The 18766-nt window shown below is 34.2% G+C and overlaps 1 protein-coding gene across 4 annotated transcripts in view; it reads right to left on the bottom strand.

Moving 5' to 3' along the window:
* Positions 1-1712: 1712 nt before the first annotated feature.
* LOC103501727 (mitochondrial import inner membrane translocase subunit PAM16 like 2) overlaps positions 1713-18766 on the bottom strand; it is a 36891-nt gene continuing 19837 nt past the window's right edge. Inside the window, exons 1-5 of one of the 4 annotated variants that reach the window (XM_008465402.3) lie at positions 4586-4782; positions 4122-4176; positions 3413-3500; positions 2151-2284; positions 1713-2072 (exon numbers count right to left, since the gene is read on the bottom strand). In XM_008465402.3, the coding sequence (XP_008463624.2) occupies positions 1947-2072; positions 2151-2284; positions 3413-3500; positions 4122-4124 (351 nt within the window). In that variant the 5' untranslated portion in view covers positions 4125-4176; positions 4586-4782 and the 3' untranslated portion in view covers positions 1713-1946. Of the gene's footprint in view, positions 2073-2150; positions 2285-3412; positions 3501-4121; positions 4177-4314; positions 4783-18766 lie in introns of those variants that run through there. The other 3 variants (XM_008465403.3, XM_008465404.3, XM_051080263.1) reach the window with 3 other exon arrangements.

Raw genomic sequence — 18766 nt, 5'->3', positions numbered from 1 at the left:
GTTTTTTTGGAAAATTCCATTACCACTATGGACTACAATATTACACTTTTCTCATTACCATCCTTAGTATATTATACAAAAGTGTTCAAACTTAGGAAAATTGTGACTACAACTTTGGAATACTAAGAACAACGGCTAGCAGTTTTTTAGGGAGCATGGTCAGTGCCATTTTCCCCTTCCCTTTTTTTTCATTTATACTTCCCTTTTTTTTCATTTATACTTTGAGTATATTCATGGTGTCATCTTCTTTACTAGTGGATTTAGTATAGGCCTAAAAGAAACTCGAATGGAACTTAACTCTATGCTCATTATATATTATATATAGAAAACCTAAAACAATACCGATATTAATGGTATATTAATAACTAGCATAGTGATAAAATTGTTATTTAATACCCTATAGATCCACTTCTCACAATTTTTTAGATTATTTTTACTTGCTTATAATGTTCCTTGTCAGCAAAATTTCCTCCATTTACCACTATTTGCAAGGATGTGTTATAGTTTCTCCTTTTCTTAAAGATAAAAGGAAATATACATGCTCTATAAGCATTTGTCAATTTTAGGAGAGAATGCAAAAAAACACAATCAGACCAATCCAATCTATATGGTTAAGGTTGAGTGCTCAAGCCAATCTCTTTTAGGATTGAGTTGTGTAAAAAGCGTTGTCTAAATTTGAAAACTTCTAAAACAAAAAGCTCCAATCAAGTGTCATCCTATGAACCAAAGTTACTATCAGAAGCATACTAAGTATGCCACCCACAGGATGGGATGTAACAAAAATGATTTAATGGTAACTAAAAATATTCCCAAGAAAGCAATAAAAAGTAGACTGATTTTGAAAAGTTCAAGGAGAGGATGATGTTTGGACTAAAAAAGCGATAACATAAATAATGCTTATACCGATTGTTGGAGAACGCAGTGTTTGATGTAATTGTGATTCAAAGTTAAACATGGTACATCAAACTCAACTCAACAGATACTCAATTGAGTCGATGAAGTATCTTTAGAAGTTGGGGGTATCTCCATGATTCTTGATTGGTTTTATTTTGGTCCTATATTCATGAATCATGGGTGCTGTCACTCGCCATACAACTACGACTAACGACCTTTTCAGTACTAAGTGTCAAAGCTGTTTTTGGCCTTTTCAAAATTTGTGGACATGATACATGAACAATATATGTTTACCTTAACCACAGTTAATGTAAACTAATGTGGAACCTTATGTATGTGTATGCCACATGAAATTATAAATTAAAAAACTATCCTCTCCTTTCCTCCCTCTATATAGTTTTGACAACACAACATCTAAGATACGTGAAAATCGATAGAGTTTAGATTTTTTACATGTATAATCCAATGGATATGAAGATGCACGTGCACGTCCAAAGAGATGGAAACAGAGGGAGAACTTGAAAGACATTTTTAGTTCTCACTAGTCTAGGAACGTAGCCACATGACAACGTACTCTATTGACGATGTCATTGGACTAGTAATGTCCTTTTTTAAACCAAACTGTTTCTTATCATTGATATATAATTCATATGCTATATTTGTATTATATTAATATGATATACTAGTAACAACAATAATAGCAATCAAATATGCAAACAATCAATGATTTGATCTATCACTATTTGGAACTCATATGCAGTAAATCCCTATCATCAATTATTGAAATTAAAATTTGGTTATTTGCAAGTAGTTATAGATTGATCTAAATTTACTATTATTTTGTGTTAATATTGCAATATATGCAAATTCTCCAAATGATACTTTACATATTACCTCCAAGAACCTACCTTTAATTATAAAAGAAATGATATGTATAAAAAAAAAAACAAAGACGGCACCAATTTCATCATTCATGCCTTGCCAACCATAATCAAAATAAAAATTATACAAGATCAGTAAAATGTTCAAAACTAGCACATTCCTCAAAACACTCAGCTAGGGGCATCCTGACCTTTGTTCTGATAGAGAGTTTCTAATCGTTCCTTGGCTCTGTGAACTTTTGACTGAAGATAAAAGCTCCCAGTTTGAGCATTCCTTTCAAACAAGGCGTCATATTTCTACATAGGTGAGAGAAGGATTGTCAAAAATCTATATATGGGTGGAACTATTTTAGTGAAAAGCAATAGATATTTGACCTTTACAACTTCTTCCCAAGGTGTTTCCTCGGTGACACCAAGAATCTGCCTCGCTTCTTGCTCTGTCATCACTTTGCTTGCTCTACGAACAGTGTTTTGCATTGTTTCTTGAGCAACACCGGACTTTGAAGCATCTACAGCACACAAAAGAAAACTTGATACTAAGCATAATCAACTACAACTACATGTGGCAAACTCTCTCCCATTAATTAATTAATGAGTAAAAGATGTGTATAAACAACCAACTTTGTTCAAACTAATAAAGTACGTGTTCAATCAAAGCATTTTCTCCAAGGGTGCCCTAAGGATGGAACTGCAGGATGCTATCATCCAGGCCATGAACAGTCAAAGTTTTTATATCTATTTGTCAACAAAAAGACTTAATGATTATTTGTTAAAAAAGAACTAATGATTATACCGCTCTGCTTGTCAGAGATAAGGTCAGTACGAAGGAGCTACGTCTAGGACATGCTGTCGAGAAGATGGATAAAAACATCTACAACAAATGGGGTGCCATCCCATCCTTCCAATGTCCCTCGGGGTTGGAGTTGGCACTCTCCTCACTACTTTCTTTTATTATATAGGCAGAAGGATTTAAGAGAGATGCTCACTAATCCACAATTAGTAACAAGAGAATTTCCATTAACAATAGAGAAGAATCAAGGATCACGCTCTAATAGGAGAAGGAGGAGAATGTAGAGTATTTAACAAATGTGAAAAGTAGAGATAGAGAGAAGATGGAGTTCCTCAATAACTGTGAAAAATAGAAAAATAGGGAAAGATGACTCAATAAATGTCCAAATTTCAATCATGTTTAGTATTGAAGTTAAGCTGTTTACACCGGACAAGAGATCCTTTTTTTTTTTTTGTTTGCAAATCGCTAGTTCATGTCACAGGATAGAAAAATAACAAATTCTTTTGACCACTTGCCGAAGATCTAAGACACTATTCAAGGTTAAGAAGATGAGAAGGATGTAATAGATTACTTTGATATCTATTTCTATCACCTGAAGCAGAATTAAACTATGTGCACACAGAACTTTGTATTGCCAAAACACTTAAACATCCCAAGTTGGCATTTGCATTATAATTATAACTTCTAATAGCTCAAGGACAAGGTGAAAGTTTCTTTTGTTCTATAAGTCAAGTTTCCATCAAGCCAGCCGTAAACATTTTACACCAATAAAAATGATATCGAGGAAAAATTGGCCAATTTGTGATAGGAGGGGGAAAAATGGTGGAATAAAAAAGAGTATACTTACTTGCAAGGGCTTGACGGTAGGCTTGAACAAAGGCCCTCGCAAGTATCCCAGAGCCCATAACAATTAAATTGGCAAGAATTTTTGCAGCCTGTCCAAAAATATATAAGCAAAGAGCTTCTCTTATAGGAAGTTCTCAAACTGAAAAAGACTAACTTCAAAAATTATGCATATCCACTCCTCTAATTCACCAACACAAAAGAAGTAAATGCACCAGTTCTAATTAGGAAGTGCTAATTCAATAGATAAAATATATATATAGCGAAGTACACAGTACATAACATGACATGACACAAGTGATATATAAATAGGATAATATGCTTAACTTTAGATACTATAAAAAGTGGAGAGGACAAGAAAATCGTATCATTTCACAAAGAACCCAACATATCTAGACAAATACATAGGAGGGAAAAAAAGAAAAATAAGATTTAATATGGAGAAAAATTCCACAAGACTTAACACTCTCTGTAGTCTTTCCCCTAGTCGAAACTTCAGCCAGAGAAAACTTAGGAACGAAATGAAAGTATGAATTATAACAATCAATATGGAAACAAATTACTGAATGGAGGAGACATAAACATAATAATTCAGATAAGATTAACAAAATATGTTAAGTTTATACTCCTTATTCCATATTTAGTTCTCCTTATCTTGGTAACCAATCCCCCATCAAGTTAAAAGAGAGGAGAGAAAGAAAGAAGAGATATACCATGATTAAGTGGCTGGCCCTGACAACACGTCCAGAATCGTTAAAGCCGCTAGAGCTGCAAAATCAACCAGAGAAGCTATTTAATCAACCATGCAAGGAATCTTAGGGGTTATTTCGTTTTATTTGGGGTTTGAAATCTCAGATAAAATATTTGGATTAGAAATTGAAATATCATTCAATATGGATATCTAACCTAGAAAAAAGAAAAAGAATTGTGGATACTTAAGGATTGGCGAACGTATGAACCCCACAAGACACGAAACTTAATCTGGCAAGATTTGAAAATAAAATTGGGGAAGATTGTTGAATTATAGATGGAAAAGAGAGAGAAGAGGAAGAAGATGAGATTAATGATAGGGAGCTAAGGAAGAAAAATGGGCAAGAATAATGAAGAAAGAGGATTGTAAAGAATAAAAAGAAAATAATAATAATAACGTAAGAAAGCGAAGAAAAATAGAACAGACCTTGGGATGGAGCTATATGCAGCAATGGAGAAGGAGAAGGAGAAGAAGAAATGAAATATGATAGGCGAGGGAGTTCGGGTATGGCTGCCACAGGGAGAAACAGAGAAAACAATGGTGGAAAAGAACCAAATTATTGGGCCTAGGGCTTCCTTTTTTTCATGGAAGAAACAAAGAAGACCATTTTAAATGTAGTAATAATAATAAAGTGTAACTCTTTATGAATTCATTCGAATTATATACAGGGATAGTCGTAAAATGTATCAATTATATTCAAAATAATTGAGTATATAACAATATTTTAAAAAAATTACAAATATAACAAAATCTGTCAAAATCTATCAATGATATGAGTCTATCACTGATAGACCATGTAGTAAATGTAGGTCTATCACTGATAAACCACAAGAGTATATCAACGATAGACTCTATCACTGATAGACTTTGCTATATTTGCAATTTTTTTAAAATATTGCTACATACTTAATAATTATTCTAAAAAATTGCTACATATTATAATTACCCTTATATATATTATATTTAAAAAATATATATATCTTATAAGGGGTCTTTTTAATAATATAACAAAGCGGCAAGTTATTTAACAATACAACGTTAAAAGCCTATAAGCCCATAATACGAAATACAAAAAATACTCCAATAAACACACGATTAATCGTCCGCGCGCGACTAATGTTAATAAACAATTATTAGACGACATCATGTAGAATAATGTTCAATTGATACACGATCTTGTAAATTATCAAATACATAAACGATCAACAATAAACGCTAAACGATAACAAAATACTTTAACGATCGCGTAAATTATCTTTAACGATTATTTCATATGTGTGTTTGATCATATTTGAAAATATAAACAATAATCATACACGATTCTGTACATTATATAAACGATAAGGTAATAAACAGTAAAAAAATTACGAAAAAGTTTAAGTATACACGATCGTGTAGAGAAATTTCAACGATCGTTTATATAAATGAACATTTACAAAAACTCCAATAACTCGTAATTACAAAAATGCCATGAAAATGAAGGGGCTATAAAAATGTGAAGGAACTTGCTCAGACTTTTTCTTTCATCATCTTCCTCGTCAATTATTTGTATCATGATAACTACTTCAACAGAACTATCGCGATCGACGATCTGACTTGCATACAAAAAGGTTTGAATCTATATTCATTTTGATCTATCTCAATCATCTACATATATCTAGCACGATCTATATCGCATACAAAGAGGTCTTAATCTATATTTATTTCGATCAATCTATACCTATCGCGATCTATCCCATATAGAAACATGTCTCTTTCTATATTGATTGTATATATTTCATTGAATATAATTTATACTATTCTTCTTTTTTACAAATAGATGGTGAGCAAGAATAAAAAAGGTCTTGAGTCTATATTCATTTCGATCTATCTCCATCATCCGCATATATTTAGCACGATCTATATCACATATAAAGAGGCCTTAATCTATATTCATTTTGATCAATCTATATCTATCACGATCTATCCCACATACAAACATGTTTATTTCTATACTAATTGTATAATTTCATTGAATATAATTTATATTAGTTTTCTTTTTTACAAATAGATGGTGAGCAAAAATCAACAAGCATCGTGTATCAAATCAATAAGGTGTAAAGCAAAGACAGAAGAAAGAAAAATAAAGAAAGAAAAAGGAATAAAGGTAACAAACTAGAATGTGAATATCTGTTTGTATAGCGTTGGATATTTGTGCATCTTTTTCTTTATAACGATCTGCATTTGTAAATTTGTTTAAACTTACCCTTGTTTGAAACATACTATTTATTATGCCATTCAACAGGTGAAACACTATCCAAATGACATTATTATGGAAGATGAACACAAAAACCTTATAATTACTGTATACTACAGTTTAGAAACATTGAATCAAATCAAGTCAAAAATAGACAAAAGAATTCTCTTTCGAGTTTTGACAAACAATCCTTTTGGCCAGTTCCTTAACATTAAAATGGCCAAAATACCAACACAATTCTTAAATTTTCTATTAAGAAAACAATGCTATAAAAAAAAAAACTAATGTCCTTGTTTTCAACTTCAATGGACATATAGCAGAATTTGGGCTGAAAGACTTTTGTTTTGTGACTGGACTAAAAGGTCACAAATTCCCTAAGTTAAATCTAGGAGAAAGAAAAGAAAATGGTCTGAAAAATGCCATTTTCCATCATGATGACTTTATAACAAGAAGAGATATAGAAAGAACTTTCAAAGCGTTGTGCAATGAGTAAGACTTATTGAAAGAAAAACTAGTTAACCTCTATATCTTAAAAAGCATTTTTAATTCCCAAGCAGCAACACAACCACATAAATCTCCTACATCTAGACATATTGGATAATGAAGAAATCTTCAAAGGCTACATGGGGAAGATTATCGTACATCCTAACATATCAGTTCTCGAAAAAAGCATCCTACAGTGACAAGGATGCTGTATACCTTCAAGGGTTTCTCCTAGCTTTAGTCTACTGGGCTTTGAGAAAATGCCAAGACTTTCCAATTTAGATGTTGGGTTTGGAAGAAAGCTTGCAATGGAAGGGCCACCAATTGTAACATGGGAATGTTTGGAAACAAGTGACTGGAGGACTCTAAACATCAACATTTTTTAATCTGAGAATGTAAGTAAACTTAGAGTATGCTTTATATATATCTATCTAGATAGATAATGAAAGATTTTCTATCCATGTCTATCTTGAATAGATGATAATATAAATCTATTACTCTTTATCAATACCTTTGCTAATTTTTCACTAATAATCTAATATTATTTTATTTGTAGTTCTCCATGACACCTTTAGACTCATCAGAAGAAGAGTCTCAAACAATTTTGAGATATTTCAAAAATATTGAGAAATAGGAAAGAAAAGAAAAAGCAGAGCAACAGGAAAAAAAAACAGAAAGAAATGGAAAAAAACAATGAAACAAATAAAATCTTAAATGAAATAAGTGAAATCAGAAAAAATAAGAAAAAAATAGAAACAGACAAATATTATTAAGACAAAGAATAAAAGAAATAAAAAACATGTTGATAATGGTTATGACAAGCTTGAATGTTCCACCACCATCAACTAAACTTCAACAACAACAGAACGAGAAAGAAATTACATATACAAAAGTCATGGAGAAAAATAAACCACCTACTTGTAGCCTTGATCTTCTTGATGATGATGAACAAGTTAATACAATGGTAAAGTATGCAACAACACATTGCCCTACGATTAGTGCCTTATTCATTATGTACTCCTTTATTTTGTTTAATGTTCCTCAATTCCAAATAAAATAAAACACGATTATGTTGTTTCTTTTTCTTTACAGGAAATTACTATTTTGGAAACACAAAGTAGTTTGAAAACAATAGCAACTACAGATTTAGAAACACCCAAAATACAAATATTGCCATAGGTTTAACTCTTTTCCAAACAATAAATATAACTCGTATAGACATATATAATTTATATGTCTGGATGTATTTTCTTCATGATGTCTCTGAACATTCTTACTTTATGTGCTTGCAGATAGATGAAGAAGATGAAAAGAACAACTGGTTTATTCATTTAGGAACACCAAAAACACATGTATTGACACAGGTTTTAATTTGTTGAATATACAAAATAAATGATCGTTAATATAACTAAACGATCGTTTAACATAACTGAACGATCGTTTAACATAACTGAACGATCGTTTAACATAACTGAACGATCGTTTAACATAACTGAACGATCGTTTAACATAACTGAACGATCGTTTAACATAACTGAACGATCGTTTAACATAACTGAACGATCGTTTAACATAACTGAACGATCGTTTAACATAACTGAACGATCGTTTAACATAACTGAACGATCGTTTAACATAACTGAACGATCGTTTAACATAACTAAACGATCGCTTAACATATACTAAACGATCGCTTAACATATACTAAACGATCGTTTATATATTTCACACGACTGTTCGTTTAGTTTGTAATTCTTTAATTTATATATTTTTTAATTCTTTGCTAATTAACTGGTTTCATGATCGTATATATATATTTAAACGATCTTTATATTGCATGACTGTCTACATTTTGTTGCACAATTATTTTGACAACACATTCTCTTTTTACATTCAGATAATTGAATTTAAAGATGGAGAAAAAGAAGAAGAAGTTGAAAATAGGAGCCATGAAGACAAAACAAAACGAAACCAGATTCAATTGAGAAATATTGTAATTGTCGAAGAAAAAAATAGAAAAACAAGGGAAAGAAAATACAAAAGATACAACAAAAGGAAAACAAAAGTTGATTGAAGAAGATGAGTTTGATAATAACGAAACTGAAACTGAAAAAGAAATTGACACTGATAGTAGTCAAGAACCACAAGAAGAAATTGACACTGATAGCAGTTAAGAAGCACAAGAAGTTGAAACAAAAGGAAACAAGAGAGAAATTAAAGAAATGCAAAAGGAAAATAATGTTAGTCAGCAAAAAAAGACAAAAGTCTCAACACAAGAAGAAAGCAGCAGAGAAACGAAAGAAGAATGTCAACTCAAGAATACATTGATACTACTCCATCCTTCGACCTACAAATTTTTTAATATTTTAGAGATGATTTATAGTGTTTGTAAAGCTTCAAATCTTTAAATTTAACATTCGAAAATTTCTTTATTTTATACTTGAGAAATCTGTATTCCATTTCACTCTTTATATTCTACACTATCTTGTAAAACGTATAAAGGGATCAATTACATTTATTACCACGATTGTTTATATTCAACAACACCATTGTTTAATCGTATAGATACATAGTCGTTTAAACAATATACTCCACGAGCGTGTAAATTATACAACATCATCGTTTAATAACATCTTATAAATGATATCCTACACGATCGTTTAGTTGTACAACATCATCGTTTAACATTATATGTTTTTCCCTTCGTTTAACAATGCGATCACTTACATTTTTTACTTAATTACACAATGCGATCACTTACATTTTTTACTTAATTACACGATCGTTTATATATATATATATATATATATATATATATATATATATATATATATATATATATTAAACAGTAAGGAATGCGATTCAACATTTTAAAAAAAGCATGCAAATTTACAATATTGCCCCTTTGGTAAAAACAACTAATATATACGTACCGCCTTCTTCATTTTTCGTCACTTCGTAATACACAAACGCACAGATCACTCAGCATTTCATCTCAAAGATTTCTTATTCCATTTTTCTCTCAGTTCATTTTTCTTTTCAACGTCAAAAGGTATTTTGCTAAACTTTTCATACTATAACGTTATGCTTCGTCTTCTTTATATTTCAAACGTTTCCACTTCTGTCTTGAAAACTATCATTTTGTTTTTAAATTCTTATTCTCAAGCGTTTAGGTTTTTGGATTCATTTAAACTTCTATTCTAGAGATTGTTAAATGTTTCAATTTATCATTACTTGCCAATTAATTATATTACGAATGTCTTTCTATTTGGATTGAACGATCTGTTACATCAAGTAAACAATAATTTAATTTTAGGATTTAGGGTTTGGTGTTTTATAAACGATCGTGTACGTAACGAAAGTATAATATGATCATGATTTTCAAGATGGTTGTACCAGCGACAAGTACTTACCTGCCACTGTCTCATGCCAAGTGCACAAGATTGACAATCTTATTAAGGATATACTGACCAAGGAACAACTACAGATGTTCAACAAAACAATTTTTGGTCAATTGCTGAATGTCAACATGGTCTTCAATGGCCAGTTGATCCACCATTTCTTGCTGAGGTAGATACCTGAAGAAGCCAACGCAGATGGAATTTGTTTTTCAGTTTTAGGGAAAAACATTCGTTTCACCCAAAAGGAATTCAACATCATAACTGGATTGTGGCCAACAAATATAACATTAGAGAAAGATTATGATAATAAGCGCCTACAAAGCCTTCTATTCAGATAAAAAAATAAGAAAATAATAACATGCTTGATAGTTGAGGAAATTTTCAAGAATTTTGAGTTAACAAATGATCACGATGCTGTGAAGGTCGCCTTGGCCATCTTTATAGAAACTGTGATGATCAGAAAGGATAAGAAAACACAGTTTGACATGGATATTTTGGGAAGAGTTGATGATGAAGAAGTATTTAAGAGCTTTGATTGGTCAACTTTCTTCTACACTCATCTGCTCAACAGTTTAAAGACAAGTCTACAAGGGAAAAAGAAGCATACGAGCTAAAGAAGACAAAAAATACCAAAACAGTGGCATACTACAACATCAAAGGCTACATGCTTGCTTTTCAGGTTATTTTTATTTGTTTATACACTTTAATTAAATGCAAATTAAACATCAAAGTTTAACATATTTGTTTAAATGTTTTAGGTGTGGGCTTGTGAAGTACTTTCAACTGTAAGTGAGCACCTGGCCACAAAAAATAATAAGGAATCAATCTCTAGAATATTGAGAATGAATTGTACACAAGCACCATCTTACCAAATGCTGCAGAAGAACATATTCAACAACAAAAATGTAAGTAAAACTTGTCAGCGATCGTTTAACACAATTACACGATCGTTTAACATAATTACACGATCGTTTAACACAATTACATGATCGTTTACATTTTAACATATACGATCGTTTAGCTTAATGCAATATCGTTTATATTGAATACCATATGTAAATATCATATTATTTTATAAACGATTGTTTATATTAACAATTCTTTGATTGTAACATTGCAGACTATTGTTAAACCTAAACTGAAGCTATCAACCCAAGAGAAAGCTTTCATGGAGAGTCGAATTCGAGGGGATGATAACATGGAAATGGAGGACGATGAATCCATTCCAGATATTAACAACAGTGATACCAATACTACTGATCATGCAATGAACAATCAATCATTGGAGCAATCAGACTCGTCTCCACGAAGGAAACAAAGTCAAACAGTGGCTGACCAGTCTGAAATGCATTCAATCACCAATAAGAAACGTTGCAGATCAAAGAAGTCCAATGACAAAAAACAATAAAATCATTTGCAATCCTATAAAAAGCTAAAGAAGGAAATAAAAGAAGTTCGTAAGAATTTCATGAGTCCTTCAGACCTGTGACTTTCTTTATTGAAAGGGATTTGACCCTCTTCTGAATTGCTTTGGAGTCTTAGGACGCGTCAAATTCTTTGAGCCTCTTGCACTCCTTTTAGTAGAATTCATGAGTCCTTCGAACCTTGGGCTCCATCTTTGACTTAGTGGATTAAAGAGGTCTACAATAAAGTTACTTCAATCATTCCACTAAAAGACTAGTCAATTGGACCTTTGTTTTGATGGAAAGCATACGAACGCAGCGAAAAACAAGATCGGATTTTTACCCTAATTGCAACTAAACATAATTTAGTGATTAACATGCATCCTAAACACAACCCTAATTACATTCAATTAGGGTTAAAAGAAACACTTACCTTTGTAGCTTCCCGAAGCTCCAAATATTCTTTCGAACTCGAACAGAATCACCACTAGAATTAACCCGCTATTCTCTAGACTTAGAATAGGGTTGTGGGACCCATTCAAAGTAGGAAATCTGAGAAAGAGATCAAATTTGGAGGTAGATTTTGGTGTGAGATTTGGGAGAGAAAAAGGTTTTTTTTTTTTTTTGTAATTCAAAAACTATAAAAAATGGCAAAAAATCTTTTTTCAAAATGAAAAATGCCCCTTAAATAGACTAATTACATGCAAAAATTGCATGTAATTGGACCACCAAAGCCCAACACCTCACAATCCACTATCCATTAGTAAATTGATTCACCATTCCATTTTCTCTTAGTGGTCTTGGTGTTATCGCCATAAGCTTCCACATAGCCCACTAAGAGTTAGTGAAATTATCCAACAAAATGTTGGATTTTCCCACTAACTGTAATCAAGGGGCAAAATGGTCATTTAACCATTCTAGTCAAAGTCAAGACTAAACATTTTGACTTTTTACTATTTTGTCCATCTTGACTAATTTCGACCTCCAAAGCATGAATCCGCATTCATTTTCTTGAAATTCAAATCACATTTGAATATAAAGCCGGTCAAAGTTAGACTTTTCAACGTCGAAAGTCAACATTTGACTTTTGACTTTTCACAACTTTGACCATTTCCATCAATTTTGAGCTTCCAAATATGAGTCCCTATTCATATTTTTAATACTTAAATCACATTTAAACATAAAGCCCTATAACTGACAACTATATCACATATATTCCTTGGTTTCTCTCTCTTTACCTAACTCGAACAATTCGAATTATTCCAACATATTGTTCTAAGTTAATTCCGTATGAGCTAGTAGGGGAACTAATGGACCTATAGATCCTTGACTCCAATGATCCGAGATTAACTGGCTAAACCCTTTTAGACCGAGCTAATGAACATTCGTTAACTAACGGGTCATTCCACTAAAGTCCCATAGTTGCACTCCTCTCACTATAGATATATTTGTATCCATTTGATATAACCATGATCAGTAAGTTAATCCTTCACAGGTTGTTCGTAATCTCGGTTGGGTCAAAATATTGTTTTACCTCCGGCACTACATCTTGTTCCTTAAGTCCCACTAATCCACTATTGAACAATTGGTTTTAGATCCAACCTATAAACTAAATCTCTCTTAGGCCAATGAGAGGGCGGGATCTCTTATTCAAGACTTGGATTCAGTTCTTAAGGGAACAACCTATCTACTAACCCTAAAGCAGGTAAGAGTGAATTATGTCTTACACCCTATGTCCCTAGCCATTTATCTGGTCTTACCCCTAAAATGGAGGCTTATTGGGCCAACGTCGTTGAGCTACCCTCACCTATGTAGATATAAGGATAATACCGTTTGAACAGAAGTTTATAGATAGCTCAGGATTAAGATTTAAGTTATCGAGATCATCATAATCGAAATAGTCAGTTTATATAGTCAACGGTGTTATAACTTAAAAGTGACTATTTCTTGGTTTTAGTCTTATGTAAACTCTTTACATAGGATGCCCCCATTTCCATGTCTCTACATGAACGATTTAGGATCAATTCGTTTGTACTAACTACAAAGCGGCCTGCATCCATAGTGTTTCCAAAATAAGGCGCCCAACCTTATTCATTCATTATAGACCGTTTGGGCTATATAATCGAACTTGATCCAAGTTTATGTCTCTACATAAAGTTCAAGTCTACACTAGATAACCTATGGACCTTAGTTTATTGGCTTTAAGATTATAATATTTTATTTTCACTAATAAGTCCTCAATAACCACTTTATTGAGTAGAATATAGTTTTAAACTACAAACTACGAGTTTTAGGATATAAATTCCAACATGTTTTTGCTTCTACGTCTGAAACCCATGTGAACCTTATCCATATTCACGAGCCTCCCCTATCTTTTTATGGTCTTTGCATGGAATAGAATTCTTGACACTACTCCTATGGAGCCTTCTACGTCTGACTTCCATCCGTATAGTACTTTCTTTGTCTTCCTTATTCAATTCCTATTTCATAACCTAGGCTTTCTCAATCTTCTTTGAGCCTTGTCTTTTATTGAGGCTAGGTCTACTTTTTGATCCTTTGAGTTAGTTACTCTTTTCCTTACTCATGAAAGAGAGAATACGACCCCTATGTTAGGAGTCTTTGGAAAGTTGTTCTACTCTGCCTCGACCTTCGAGCCTATAATATTCTAACCTTGTCAACTCAGGTAAGCCCTTTATCCCCTACTTTTCTGTGTCTTATTATGGGGAAAGAGATTTAAAAGTCAAGAGGGAAGGAGCTCAAGACTATCGATAGTTGGACTGATTTATGGAATATTCCTTTTCTTGGAATTGTTTGTGGAACTAAAACTCTTCTTGTGCATCTAGACATCCGATTAGATAAGTCAACTTCCCACACTTTCGATGCAACCAGCTCTTTCCCTACTCTTTCTTCTAAGTGATAGTTGCCTCTGGTTCTTGCTTAGTTCTATCTGCCCATAGAGCGATGAGGTTCTTCTATTCTAGAAACTGCCAATCTCATACCCTCATCAAACCTCTGAGGAGCATATGAGAACCTTCACCCATTTAGGATCTTGTCTAGCTTCGGAGAAAATACTCAAAGAAAAGATTTCTCTGATTCAACGTACTTCTTCCTCTTCCTTTTGATAAAATGTCAATTTCACATTTTCTCTTTAGAAAAAGAGAGTGATGAGCACCTTGAAGGGATAAACTTTCTTTATCTCTTATTTGGGGAATCCAATTCAATACCATAAGAACCGGCACCCAACTCTTCATCTTCGGGGATACTTCTCTAACCTCTGAGTCAACTTACAGCTGAAAGAAAGACCGTACGATTCCATTCTTCTGAGTAATAGCAGAAGGCTAGTCCAAGTCTTTACGAAGGATGCACTTTTTTTTACTACTTCAGTGAATGCACCAAGAAGTAGGTAGAAGGATTTGGGTGGTCCTCTTTTTCTTTCCTTCTCTAATAGAGCCACCTCTTCTCCCTCAGATCAGTTTAAGTTGTTATCATTAAAATCTCTTATTCTATGACCACATCTCTTTTCTATGACCACATCTTTTTTCTTTATCAATTCTATAAATAGAAGTACTCTCGTTCCCAGTAAAGGTATATGCAAACTAGTGGGCAGGAAGGCTAAACCAGTCTTTTAAAGGGGAAACAGGCAAGGCGGGGCATAAGTCAGTACCAGTTGGGGCATATTAGACAATTCGACCAGCTGTGGCAGTCGTAAGAAGAGGCTAGAGCCATTTATGTGGCCCATTACTTCTACTAAAAAAAAAAGGAGAAAGTCTAGACTGCTCGATATTATTAGAGGATGAAAGAATATTGAGATTTTGATGCCATTCAGTTCCATACCATAAATCAATCCGACTATTCTAACTAGAAAGAGTGAACTAAACTATTAGCAAGAGTCTAAAGTTTTAGATAATACCCCAAAAACTCTATATAAAAAGAATTTGCACTAACGAGCTATTTCATCCCTCTCTCTAGGTCTGTCTATTTTGACTCTCATTGTGCCACATTTCCTTTGAGAAGTTCCACCATTGATAAGAATATCTTTCTCCAGCAGACCTAGTTAAATCATAAAGAGTTCAGGATCGAGAAAAATTAGTATGATCCCTTCTTTTTAGACATAGTGGAATAGGTTGAACGAGTCAGGCAAATAGGAAAGAGATCCCCAAGACAAAGCTAGAGGTTAGAGTCACCTTATATGAATAAGCCCTTGCACTTAATTATAGAATATCTTTCATGAAGAAATATAAATCCCAAAGATCATAGATAATAGAATAGGAGAAAGACGTGCAATTTCATTTTATGTTAATGAGAAGTTTTTCTTAGTAGTCAAAAGGGTTTCAAAAATTGAGGACAGTCTTGTAGAGAGAGGGAGTCCAGATCAGTTGCAGGGAAGCTAGAACCAGCTATCCAAAATGAGTATGGGAGGTAGAATCTATCTTCTTATTAGGATAGAGATAGGGCTAAGGGCCAGCCCTTGCTGTGGCCCACTCCGCGATTATCAACAACTTTCAAGGATAGGTCACACTTTGCATTCCTCATATCTTTCTCTGATTTCAGCGTTGACCACTACGTTTTCTTTATTTTGAGGAAAAGGAAAGGATAGGTTGTTCAATATATCGAGTTAGAGAGGTATGAATATCGAGACTGGGTTGGATTTGGAGCTTCGCCATCAGTAACTTTAAGAGAAAGACTTCTAGAGTCAGCTACATCGAATCTAGATTGACCCTTGAAACTATGACAGGGGATTTCTTTATCAATTCTATAAATAGTTGATTCCTTAACCGAGACTATTTCAAGTAGTCAGTTGGCCCTTGCGAATAGCTTGATGCAATATCTCACTTCAACCCTTGAGCGAAATGCGACAAAAGGAAGGAAAATTTATGGACCGACCCCATAGTCTCCACCTCGTAGGAACTACGACATCACCCCAAGGATGCCTTCGATATCCAGGGGTCGGAGACCAACCATAGAACCCTATTCAATAAGTGGAACATGTTAGTTGTCCGCTCTCCAGTTAGGCAGTAAGGGTTAGAGAAGGGAAATCACCCATTCTTTAAACCAACATTCTTAAGACCAAAGAGCTTAGTGAAAAATGGGGGAAAGCTCTCCGTTCCTAGTTCTCCTGTAGCTCGATTCTCTAGAACCACAAGAATCCTTAATTAGAATAGGATTCCAACTCAGTATCCTTTGAGAATTTGAGAAGAGTTGCTCTTTGGAGAGCACAGTACGATGAAAGTTGTAAGTTGTGTTCAGAAGGAGAGTTATTGTCTATCGTTGGCCTTTATGGTAGAATTAGTCAGGGGCCTGAGAGGCGGTGGTTTACCCTATGGTGGATGTTAGTGGTTCGAGTCTACTTTTCTCCAGCTCGTGAGCTTAGCCAATACAAAGCTATATGATAGTACTCCATTTTTTCGATTTGGCAATTCGATCTATGATTTATCATTCATGGACATTGATAAGATCCTTTCATTTAGCAGTACCTTAGGATGGCGTAGCCTTAAAGTTAAGGGTGGGGTTCAAACGAAGAAAGGTTTACGGTGGATACCTAGGCACTCAGAGACGAGGGAAGGCGTAGTAAGAAATGAAATGCTTTAGGGAGTTGAAAATAAGCGTAGATCCAAAGATTTGCGAATAGGTTAACCTTTCAAACTGCTGCTGAATCCATGGGCAGGCAAGAGAAAACCTGGTGAACTGAAACATCTTAGTAGCTAGAGGAAAAGAAAGCAAAAGTGATTCCCGTTATAGCGACAAGCGAAATAGGAGTAGAATAAACCATGAAAATAGGGTTATGGGAGAGCAATACAAGTGTCGTGCTGCTAGGCAAAGCAATCGAGTGTTGCACCCTAGATGGCGAGAGTCTAGTAGACGAAAGCATCACTACCTTAAACTCTGACCCGAGTAGCATAGAGCACATGGAATCCCATATGAATCAGCAAGCACAACTTTGCAAGGTTAAATACTCATGAGTGACTGATAGTGAAATAGTGGGAAGAGATCAGAACTCTGACCACGTGCCTGTTGAAGAATGAGTTGGCGACTCATAGGCAGCAGCTTGGTTAAGGGAACCCATAAAGCAGTAGTGAAAGAAAGTCTTGATGGGGCAATTGTCATTGCCTATGGACCCAAACTTGGGTGATCTATCCATGACCAGGATGAATCTTAAGTGAAACTAAGTAAAGGTCTGAATCGACTAATGTTGAAGAATCAACGGATGAGTTGTGGCTAGGGTTGAAATGCCACTCGAACTCAGTGCTAGTTGGTTCTCTCCGAAATGCATTGAGGCGCAGCAGTTGACTGGACATCTAAGGTAAAGCACTGTTTCGGTGTGGGCCGCTTACTGTACCAAATCGAGGTAAACTCTTAATACTAGATATGATCTCAAAATAACAGGGGTCAAGGTCGGCCAATGACACGATGGAGGATAAGCTTCATTGTCGAGAAGGAAACAACTTGAATCCTCAGCTAAGGCCTCTAAATGACCGCTCAGTGATAAAAGAGGTAGAGGTGCAGAGACAACTAGGAGGTTTGCCTAGAAGCAACCACCCTTGAAAGAGTACATAATAGCTCTCTAATCGAGCGCTTTTACCTCGAAGATGAACAGGCTAAGCAATCTGTCAAAGCTGTGAGATGCCAAAACGTATCGGTAGGGGAGCTCCATCTTAGAGGGAAGCAACTGCGCGAGTAGTTATGGACGAAGGTAAAGCGAGAATGTCGACTTGAGTAATGCAAACATAGGTGAGAATCCAATGCCCCAAAAAACCTAAGGGTTCTCTTGCAAGGTTTGTCTACGGAGGGTGAGTCAGCAACTAAGATCAAGCTGAAAGGCATAGTCGATGGACAACAGGTAAATATTTATGTACTACCCCTTGTTGGTCCCAAGAGACGGAGGAGGCTAGGTTAGCCAAAAATGGTTATCTGTTCAAGAATGCAAGGTGCCCCTATTTTTTAGGGTAAGAAGGGATAGAGAAAATACATCGAGTCAATGTTCGAGTACCAAGTACAACGACACTGAAGTAACCCAGGCCATACTCTAAAAAAAAGCTCGAACGACCTTCAACAAAAGGGTACCTTTACCCTAAACCGACATAGG

The sequence above is a fragment of the Cucumis melo genome, chromosome 12 (genome assembly GCF_025177605.1).
Source record: "Cucumis melo cultivar AY chromosome 12, USDA_Cmelo_AY_1.0, whole genome shotgun sequence".
In the NCBI taxonomy this organism is placed as follows: Eukaryota; Viridiplantae; Streptophyta; class Magnoliopsida; order Cucurbitales; family Cucurbitaceae; genus Cucumis; species Cucumis melo.
Note: the sequence above shows the minus strand (reverse complement) of the source record. Positions and strands in the feature narration are given on the sequence as shown.